We start from the raw sequence: 10851 nt of genomic DNA, 5'->3' as shown, positions 1-10851 counted from the left end.
GAATCCTAACCCTCAATGGGCCAGTATTTGGAGGTGGGGCCTTTGGAAGGTGACTGAGTGGAGCCCTCAGGATTGGGGTGAGTGCTGTTAAATTCTGGAGAGCACCCTCCCCTCCTGCCCTGTCGGACACAGCGAGAGGATGGACGTTTACGAACCAGCAAGTGAACCCTCACCTGACACTGAAGCTGCCAGCGCCTTGATCTTAGACCTCCCAGCCTCCACAACTGAGCAGTAAGTTCGTGTTGCTGTGAGCCACCTGGCCCATGGCACTCTGTTATGGCAGCTGGGATGGACTAAGACAGTCGCTGTCCACTCCATGGCCCTGAAATTGGCCTTTAGGCTCTATTCTCACTCTCTGGGCCACAGAACACACCCGTGCGACAGTCCCTGATATCTGCAGGCAGGGCGCTTAGGTTCTGCTTGGGGCCTCTGAGTGTCCCGTGCAGCCTAGAGGGGGTGGCCTTGGCGTGTGGATGCTCGGAAAGGACTCCTGAGCTCCTGGTGCAGCTGTGAGGGGTGGCAGCAGGCCTCCGCCTCAGCACCACTGTACAAGGAGGGCCGTGTACTCTTGTCATTGTGGGCTGTCTGCGTGGATCCCAGTGATGCTGTTTTCACAAACATGGAAGCAAGAGTTGAATATTAAACTGTCTAAGCCGTCGTGTTACTGACAAGCCCCACATAGAAAAGGAAATTGTAACCACATGAAATATTTATGCTGCACATTGCGGTGCTGCTGCTGACGGGACGGCAGGTGGCTGGTTTGTTTGGGGTTTTTTTATTATTCTAAAGTGGATTACAAAATGCCCTCCAGTGGGGAAACTGCACCCCACTCCTGGGCTGTCATCTGGAAGGAGGGGGTTTACCATGATTGGAGAGTGAGAGGCTGGGAGAGCTGTCCTGAGTGTGGGGGCTCCTCTGTCTGGGTCCCGAGCCTGGCTGGGCGCGGGGGCACCTGTCCCCACCTCAAAATGGCTGCATCACAGGGTGCAAGAGTTGCAGCCTCCCACCAGGCAATTGGTATTTTTCCAGATGTAGTTAAAACAGTCAACTATTATTTGCCTTTTGTTGTTGTTTGCTGTCGTTGTTAGTATCACCATCTAACATCTGCTGGGAAATCTGGTTTAAAGAATTCCCTGTCTGGGATGCTTCCTACACTCAGGTTTGAAAAACCCCTTGGCCTCCTCCCTGGATTCCCACTGCTCACCTCCACAAGCCTGGGTGGCCCCATCCTCCAGAGGAAGGGCTCGCCACTGTCACCAGCTGATGCAAATTCCTGTGTGGCGGCGTTCTTGCCCACACCCCTTCTCATCATCGCAAGAGCCCTACGGGTCTGACCACTGTTACCCCCTTAGAGGGCAAGACTGAGGTCAGAGTGGTCCCATCACCCACACACAAACCCACACGGGCTGGTAAAGGTCAGGGAAGACTTCAACCCGCGTCCGTCTGGCCCGAGGGGCTCTATGCCACTTTAGGGGGTTCAACCCTGGCTCACCAAGGGCAAGGAGACACAGACTTGTTTTCAGCTTTTCAGAAGTTTTATTATAAAGAGATTTGAGAGAAGCACTGGGCACCAAGACAGACACTTGCCAGGGCCAGGAAACAGCTGCAAACGACGTCAAGAACCCAAACCCAAACGAAACCCCAAAACCACGCACACGGTAGGATAAGCTGTAACTTTGTTCTCAAGGTTTCTTCATAAATAGACAAAAGTCGTCGCCGGCAATTTAAAATAGATGAATACATGATTAAAAGGAGAGCAGTGCTCCGGGGTGGCTCGCAAGCGTCCAGTCCTTGCTGTGAGGATGACAAAACGGTTTGGCAGCCGCTTTTGTGCACGTCTCCCTTAAGATAAAACTTAAAAATGTGCTAAGGATCATATAAAATGCTTTTTACCTTAAAGGAAACTACTTTTTTCCCCACAAAATAGTCTTACAGATGTCTTCAGCACAGTTCTAAAACACGTAGTCAACTACTTACACGGAACCAACAGTTTCTAGGTTTCGTAATCTTTTGTTCACACTGGAAAACCGATGTGCACGTCTATGCCGGGGGCCGGCCCTCTGGCCCATGCATCTGGGGTGGGTGTCCGTTGGTAAGCGACCCCGCCAGGGGCAGCCCACATGGGCTGGGGCTGGAGCTGGGGCCGGGTGTCCAGACATAGGGTACCGTGCGCAGGGCGAGGACAGGGTCCACAGTTACCCTGGAGCAAGCAGGTCAGCGGGCAGAAGGTTCCTGCAGGTTCTTTGGGCTGGTGGCGGGCAGTGGGCTGCCTCTGCAGAGTCTGGTGGGAGGTTGAGGAAGAGACTCAGCCCCCAGGCAATGGGTGTGTCACTGCTCTCTCCGATGGGCCACCCTGCCTCTGGCCAGGGCCTCTTTTCTGCTGTCAGCCCTTCAGGCTCTGAGCAGTGCCTTCCAGCGAGCCTCAGGGATGGTGGGGAGGCGGGATTAGGTGAGGTAGAGCGATTTGTCCCTGGGGAGCAGGCTGTGAGAGAGAGGAGGGGCTGTCAAAGCTGTTGGGTACCTCTCCAGGCCAGGGGAGCACCAGGACCCCTGCACTGTACGCCCCACCCCACCCCTGGATTCAGCTGCCCCTCTGTGGCTGAATAAGGGACTTGCAGCTGCAAGTCCCACCCCCACCCACCTCTGCACCAAGCAGAACCAAACCCCTCCCGGAAACCCAGCAGGGGACCACCCGGTCCTCAGCTCTGGGTGAAAGGGCAGTAGTGTGTCTGTCTTCATCGAGGCGCACGCCGATCTCACCATTGCTCTCACATGGGTTTTTAATCACAGGAATTTGTAAATCTCAAACTGAATAAAGGGAGGACAGGTGCTTTTTATGTTTTTAAAATACGGCCCTGCTGGGGTCTGACCTCCATGCTGGGTGTGATGGGCAAGCCTCAGGAGGCTTGGACATTGTGTGACACTCCCTTACATACCCTAAGTATTCTGACTTTTGAGAAGGAAACTTAGGGACAGGAAAGGGCTGGGGTAGGAGGGCCTGCACCTGCTTGGGGTGCAGGGAAGGGATTCTTGCTGAGCTGAGTCCGCCCACCCACGTAGAATCTCACTTCAGGCATGTCAGAAATGGGGCATGTGCGGTGGTCACTTGTTCAGTGTCCAAGGGCGCTGGCGGGTTCAGCAGAGGAACCAGCCGTGTGCTGGGAGGCCGAGGCTAGGGCTGGGGGCAGCGGTTCTCAGCAGCAAGGTGGCCACCCGACAAGTGCGCTGTGCCTTCCAGGGTGTGGCGCTGTCGCTGGGACAGCTGCTTGGCACTACGTCCCCCAGGTGTGGCTGCGGGACTCATTTTTGCCAAGGGAATGGGAACCCGGCTGGCGGGTTAAGGAGCAAGTGTCCCTCCTCACTGCATTCTCCCCCTCCTGCTGGCTGCAGTTGTTGAAAGGTCACTCTTCCCCGGAGTTGGGGTGGCATGGATCCAGGAAGACTTTCTAGAGGGAGGTGTTAGCATGGATTTGAAAGGTGGAGTGCAGGACAGGAACAGAGGCCTGAGACAGGAGGCCCACAGGAGGACTAGGGAGGACACTGGGGTGCAGGGAGAAGGGGTCTCTAAGGTGTCTGTAATTCCTTGGGATAGACAGTGGGTCCCTTCTCCCACCGTGTCCCACCGAGGTCCCCTGTCCTGCATTCTTAGCTGTTCTAGTCTTGGGAGCTGCCCTGCCCAGTGGGCTACACTCACCCCGGGGCAGCCCACAGCCAAGGGCTGACTGATGAAGGGTTCAAAAAGCCAGTTCCCTGACCTCCAGGTGGGAGCCACTCTAGCACCGTTCATGCTCCAGGGCTCCCATGGGATGAGGCAGAAGCAAGTCTTCAGCTGAGGCCACATCCCCCCTCAGCTCCTTCCCCCACCCTGTCCTGCCTCCCTCGCCCCCTTCTCCTGCAAGCTTTCCCCGGTGCATCCCCAAAGGCACCCAATCCCTGCTGCCTCAGGCTCTGCTTCTAGGGAACTGGCCTAAGATGCAGCACTCATCTGTGAATGTCACGTGGAAGCACTTGTGAAAAAAACAGGAGCAAGGAAGAAGCAGCAAGACTGAAGACTAGTCAGTTTCCCAAGCAGGCCTCAGCATCAGGCCAGCAGAGTCCTTCCGGGGCCTGGCTCTGCGGTGTCATCTGAGATATCGATCCCCTCGGCAGGGCTGACAGTGACTGCAGGGTCCTCCCCTGTCCACGTTGCCCTTGGCCATTCTCCCATCCCTGGCCATCCTGTTCCCACTCTCCCTGGCTGGCAGGACAAAGGCAGGGATGGGCGAGGACTAACCTGCAGGTGCTGATGCCACACTCCCCACTGGGGTAGCTGCTGTCCCAGTCCCCGCTGCTGGTGGGGTTGGATGGGCCAGGTGAGCAGGATCCCGAGCTGCTGGGGAACTCAGAGATGTGCGGGAAGTCCTACAGAGGGGGAAGGAGGAGGCCATGAGCCAAGGAGAGATGAGGGGGCAGACTGTCCCAGGCCTCCCGGGGTGAGAGCCCATGTGTCCAAGGGTGTCCACACCGAAGAGACGCTGCCTCCAGGGCTGCTGCCTTGCTCCCAGTAGAGCACCTTTCAAAATGTTCAACCCTTGTCTTGGCTGAATCAGGGGCTGAAGGACTTGGCTTTCAGGGCCTTTCCCTTTCTGGGCCTCAGTTTCTCGATCTGTAAAATGGAATTACTGAACCCAATGACCTCTAAGGGCCATGTGAACCTCGTAGCAATCTCTGTGGAACAATTAGCGGGGGTAAGGTCTCGAAGGCTTTGGGAAGGGCCAGGATGCCCTTCCTGAGGGCTGAGGATGCAGGAAGGGCGGACTGGAATATCCTAAGAGTCAGTCTGGCAACTTGTGAACTGTTCACTGCAGCCAGCACATCTCAGGTAAGGTGTGCGAGACCCACTTCCTAGATGTGGTAACTGAGGCTCAGAGAGGTCAGGTGCCAAGGCTGAGGTTATATCACTGGTGAGTGGCAGGGCCAGGGTTTGAAAGGGCAAAGCCGCTTCCCCTCCCCACACGGTCACAGAAGGGCTGTTCTGCTCTTCCCTGCTTACCTGTGGCCCTGGAGGTGAGGGGCTCATCGCCAGCTGCACCTGGAGTGCCATGGGGGTGGGCAGGACAGGGGGCTGGGGGGCTGGGGACATGCTAACAGGTGGACTGAGGAGGGTGCCCTGGGCGTGAGGGGGCAGTGACAGCTGCTGGTGCAGTGTGGGGCTGAGCGGGAAGGAGGGTGGCGGCGGCGGGGATGCACTGAGGCCTGGCAGCAGAGACTTGGAGCCCAGCGTCCGGGCGAGGCTGGCCGGGGAGGCCCCACTGCGGAAGGCCTGCAGGTCCGACGGCGTCAGGAAGGAGGCCAGGCCTGGCATGGCATACATGGGCTGCTTGGGTGGGAGCATTTTGGCTGGTGGGTTTGCCTGAGTGCTCTTGGTCTCACCTTGATCTGGGGAGCTCTGGAAGGAGACAGATATCAGTCACTGGAGAACAGAAGAGGGATGAGCCAGAACATGGGCTGTGAGGCCAGGAGGCTCTGCAACCCACTGACACGGCTGCTGGCTGGCTCTCTTGGGAGAGAGCTTGGACTAACCAGAGATAGCACAGGGTCCTTAGTCCCCTTGGCTCTGACCATCCAGTCACCTACTGCTTTTATCTTTGGGGGGCTCCCCTGCCCTTGGGGGAATCCATGCTCCTCAGCCTGGCCAGTGAGACAAGCACCATCCCACTGAGCCAGCTCTAATCATGCTCCTTCCAACCTCTGTGCCTTTGTAGATGTTGTTCCCTTGACTTTGAACCATCTTTTACTTGGCCTTTTACAGACCAGTTTGGATGCCATCTCTTCTGTACCAGGAACAACACCCACCTCCACTTGGGCCACGCATCTGCAGCCACACTTAGCTTCCTACGTTGCTGGTGTTGACAGAGGAGGCCGACGGTGTGGTGAGGAGGTGCCATATTTTGGGGTAGCGTGTCCCAAGCCCCATCAGCGGTCAGAAGTGAAGGCCACATAAAACTGGCAAAACTGGGTTTGAATCCTAGTGCGGCCACTTTAACAAACTGGATCTTTTCAGGCAAGTTGCTCAACCCCTCTGGGTGCTGGGTTCTTGTTGGAAGAAGCCAATGAAATGCATGTAAAGTGCCCAGAATGAGCCTGGCACGCTGTAGGTGCCCTGCAGACATGACCATGTAGGTCTGACCCATTCTTTCTAAGACCTGGGGTGCCGGCCCTTCCCACGGGCCCCAGTTCTTGCTCCATTCCTCAAGTGGCCCCACTCTGATCAGGGCTGTGCCTGGAGATTCCGAGTGTTACCTTGGAGACGAGGCTAGCCCGGTAGGCTGCCAGGGCCTTCAGATATTCCTTCTTTGCTGCTTCTGTCTTCCTCTTGTAGGCCTGGAAGAGTCAACACATGAGCAACACTGGGGAGAAAGTTACAGAGGAGATGCCGTGCAGGGTCCTGGGGTGGGAAGGCATGGATTCAAGGATCACGAATGGATGAGGGTGGTGGGGTCAGAAGCTGAGTCAGCCAGCCACTGGCCCCTTTCTGGGAGCGCTGCAGAGAAATTGTGGAGACCAGGCCATATCCCAGTTCCTCAGCCAAGTCACTGTGTGGCCTTGGCCAACATGCTTCACCTCTCTGGGCCTCCAGGTTATATCAGCACAACTGATCACAGAAAGACAATGCCCTTTGAAGCCCCCATTCTGAGCCAGCACAGTGCAGATTTCTTAATGCCGAACCACCTTCGCAACCTAGAATGAACCTACTTGTTCATAGTATGTTAGTTTGGATTCGGTTTGCTAATATTTTTTATTAAAAATTTTAGACCTAGGTTCATATGTTATTGTAGGACTGGTCCCAGTTTGTTCGCACCTCCTTGTTTCCATGGCTTTTGGTAGAAACGAGGAGGTGCAAATGACTTGGAGCTTAGCCTTGTGTGACTTGTGTTGGCCAATAAGACAAGCACAAATGTGATGCATGCAGAGACTAACAAAGTGATCACATATTGGTGAGGCCCTCTTGCTACTCTTGGAACTCTGATCTAAAAATTTTTTTTGTATATGAATAAGTTCTTTAATGGTGATTTCTGAGATGTTGGTGAACCTACCACCTGAGCAGTGTACACTGTACCTGATGATAGTCTTTTATCCTTCACTACCATCCTTTTCCCCAAGTCCCCAAAGTCCATTGTATCATTCTTATGCCTTTGTGTCCTCATAGCTTAGTTCCCACTTATGAGAACATACAATGTTTGGTTTTCCATTCCTGAGTTACTTCACTTAGAATAATTGTCTCCAATTCCATCCAGGTTGCTGCAAATGCCATTATTTCCTTCCTTTTTATGGCTGAGTAGTATTTCATGGTGTTTGTGTGTGTGTGTGTGTGTACATATATATATGTATATGTGTGTGTGTACATATATATGTGTGTATATATATGTGGCACATTTTCTTTACTCATTGATTGATGGGCATTTGGGCTGGTTCCATATTTTTGCAATTGCAAATTGGGCTGCTACAAACGTGTGCAAGTATCTTTTTTGTAAAATTTCTTCTCCTCTGGGTGGATACCAAGCAGTGGGATTGCTGGGTCAAACAGTAGATCTACTTTTAGTTCTTTGGGGAATTTCCACACTGTTTTTCACAGTGGACGTACTAGTTTACATTCCCACCAACAGTGTAAAAGTGTTCCCTTTTTGCCACATCCATGCCAACATCTATTTTTTGATTATGGACATTCTTGCAGGAGTAAGGTGGTTTTGATTTGCATTTCCCTGATCATAATGATGTTAAGTATTTTTTAATATGTTTGTTGGCCATTTGTATATTTTCTTTTGAGAATTCTCTATTCATCTCCTTAGCCCAATTTTTGATGGGATTTTTTTTTCTTGCTGATTTGAGTTCCTTTGTAGATTCTGGATATTAGCCCTTTGTCGAAAGTATAGATTGTGAAGATTTTCTCCCACTCTGTGGGTTGTCTGTTTACCCTGCTGGTTCTTTTGCTGTGCAGCTTTTTAGTTTAATTAAGTCCCATCTATTTACCTTTGTTTTTGTTGCATTTGCTTTTGGGTTCTTGGTCATGAAGTCTTTGCCTAAGCCAATGTCTGTGGAAGGGTTTTTCCAGTGTTATCTTCTAGAATTTTTAGGGTTTCAGGTCTTAGATTTAAGTCTTCGATCCATTTTGAGTTGATTTTTATATAAGGTGAGAGATGAGGATCCAGTTTCACTCTTCTACGTGTGGCTTGCCAATTATCCAAGCACCATTTGTTGAATAAGGTGTCCTTTCCCCACTTCATGTTATTGTTTGCTTTGTCAAAGATCAGTTGGTTGTAAGGATTTGGCTTTATATCTGGGTTCTCTAATCTTTTCCATGGTCTATATGCCTATTTTTATACCAGTACCATGCTGTTTTGGTGACTATGGCCATATAGTTTGAAGTCGGGTAATGTGATGCCTCCAGATTTGTTCTTTTTGCTTAGTCATGCTTTGGCTATGAGGGCTCTTTTTTGATTCCACATGAATTTTAGGATTGTTTTTTCTAGTTCTGTGAAGAATGATGGTGGTGTTTTGATGGGAATTGCATTTAATTTATAGATTGCTTTTGGCAGTATGGTCATTTTCACACTATTGATTCTACCCATCCATGAGCATGGGATGTGTTTCCATTTGTTTCATCTACGATTTCTTTCAGTAGTGTTTTGTAGTTTTCCTTGTAGAGGTCTTCCACCTCCTTGGTTAGGTATATTCCTAAGTATTTTATTTATTTATTTATTTATTTATTTATTTATTTATTTAGCAGTTAAAGGGGGTTGAGTTCTTGATGTGATTCTCAGCTTGGTCACTGTTGCTGTATAGCAGATCTATTGATTTGTGTACATTAATTTTGTATCTTGAGTATATTCCTAAGTATTTTATTTATTTATTTATTTATTTATTTATTTATTTAGCAGTTAAAGGGGGTTGAGTTCTTGATGTGATTCTCAGCTTGGTCACTGTTGCTGTATAGCAGATCTATTGATTTGTGTACATTAATTTTGTATCTTGAAACTTTGCTGAATTCATTTACCAGTTCTAGGAGCTTTTTGGATGAGTCTTTAGGGTTTTCTAGGTATATGATAATCCCATCAGCAAACACTGACAGTTTGACTTCCTCTTTACTGATTTGGTGCCCTTTATTTCTTTCTCTTGTCTGATTGCTCTGTCCAGGACTTCCAGTACTGCATCGAATAAAAGTGGTGATAGTGGGCATCCTTGTCTTGCTCTAGTTCTCAGGGGGGAATGCTTTCAACTTTTCCCCATTCAGTGTAATGTTGGCTCTGGATTTATCATAGATGGCTTTTATTACCTTAAGGTATGTCCCTTCTATGCCGATTTTGCTGAGGGTTTTAATCAAAGGGATGCTAAATTTTGTCAAATGCTTTTTCTGTGTCTTTTGAGATGATCATATGGTTTTAAATTCTGTTTATGTGGTATATCACATTTATTGACTCGTGTATGTTAAACCATTCCTGCATCCGTGGTATGAAACCCACTTGATCATGGTGGATTATCTTTCTGATACAACATTGGATTCAGTTAGCTAGTATTGTACTGAGGATTTTTGCATTCATGTTCATCTAGGTATACAATCATGTCATCAGCAAACAGCAACACTTTGACTTCCTCTTTACAGACTTGGATGCTCTTTCTTTCTCTTGTCTGATTGCTCTGGCTAGGAATTCCAGTACTCTGTTGAATAGAAGTGGTGATAGTGGGCATCCTTGTCTTGTTCCAGTTCTCAAGGGGAATGCTTTCAATTTTTCCCCATTCACTATAATGTTGGCTCTAGTTTATCATAGATGGCTTTTATTACCTTAAAGTATGTCCCTTCTATGCTGATTTTGGGCATAGAAGGAATACTGGCCTGTAGTTTTCATTTTTTTGTTGTTGTTATGTCCTTTCCTGGTTTGGGTATTAGGGTGATTGACTGGCTTCACAGAATAATTTAGGAAGGATTCCCTCTTTATTTTGTGGAATAGTGTCCTTTAAAAGTCTGATAGAATTCAGCTCTGAATCTATCTGGTCCTGGACTTTTTTTGTTGGTTACTTTTTAATTACCATTTCAATCTCACTGCTTGTTATTGGTCTGGTTTAATCTAGGAGGGTTGTATATTTCCAGGAATTTATCCATCTCCTCTAGGTTTTCTAGTTTATGTACATAAAGGTGTTCATAGTAGTCTTAAATGATCTTTTGTATTTCTGTGGTATCGGTTGTAATATCTCATGTTTTGTTTCTAATTGAGCTTATTTGGATCTTCTCTCTTCTTTTCTTGGTTAATCTCACTAATGGTCTATCAGTTTTATTTATCTTTTCAAAGAACCAGCTTTTTGTTTATCTTTTGTGTTTTTTGGTTTCAATTTCATTTAGTTCTGCTCTGATCTTGGTCATTTTTTTCTTCTGCTGCGTTTGAGTTTGGTGTGTTCTCTCTCTTTAGTTCCTTGAGGCATGACCTTACATTGTCTATTTGTGCTCTTTCAGACTTTTTGATGTAGGCATTTAATGCTATGACCTTTCCTCTTAGCACCACTTTTGCTGTATCCCAGAGGTTTTGATAGGTTATGTTACTATTATCGTTCAGTTCAAATAATTTTATAATATCCATCTTGATTTCATTGTTGACCCAACAATCATTCAGGAGCAGGTTATTTAACTATTTCCATATATTTGCATTGTTTTGAGGGTTCCTTTTGGAGTTGATTTCCAGTTTTATTCCACTGTGTTCTGAGAGAGTACTTGATATAATTTCTATTATTTTCTTAAATTTGTTGAGACTTGTTTTATGGCCTATTGTATGGTCTATCTTGGAGAACGTTCCATGTGCTGATGAACAGAATGTATATTCT

General features: G+C 48.7%; 1 protein-coding gene across 8 annotated transcripts in view; it reads right to left on the bottom strand.

The window, feature by feature from the left end:
* Window positions 1–1516: 1516 nt before the first annotated feature.
* The window catches only part of TOX2 (TOX high mobility group box family member 2), a 157234-nt gene continuing 147899 nt past the window's right edge, over window positions 1517–10851 (bottom strand). For all 8 annotated transcript variants that reach the window (XM_003825915.5, XM_003825916.5, XM_034947027.4 and 5 more), the window contains exons 6-9: window positions 6283–6363; window positions 5033–5428; window positions 4274–4401; window positions 1517–2482 (exon numbers count right to left, since the gene is read on the bottom strand). In XM_003825915.5, the coding sequence (XP_003825963.2) occupies window positions 2446–2482; window positions 4274–4401; window positions 5033–5428; window positions 6283–6363 (642 nt within the window). In that variant the 3' untranslated portion in view covers window positions 1517–2445. The remainder of the gene's footprint in view (window positions 2483–4273; window positions 4402–5032; window positions 5429–6282; window positions 6364–10851) is intronic.

The sequence above is a fragment of the Pan paniscus genome, chromosome 21 (genome assembly GCF_029289425.2).
Source record: "Pan paniscus chromosome 21, NHGRI_mPanPan1-v2.0_pri, whole genome shotgun sequence".
Lineage (NCBI taxonomy): Eukaryota > Metazoa > Chordata > Mammalia > Primates > Hominidae > Pan > Pan paniscus.
The sequence above is the reverse complement of the archived record's forward strand: the minus strand, read 5'-3'. Positions and strand labels throughout refer to the sequence as shown.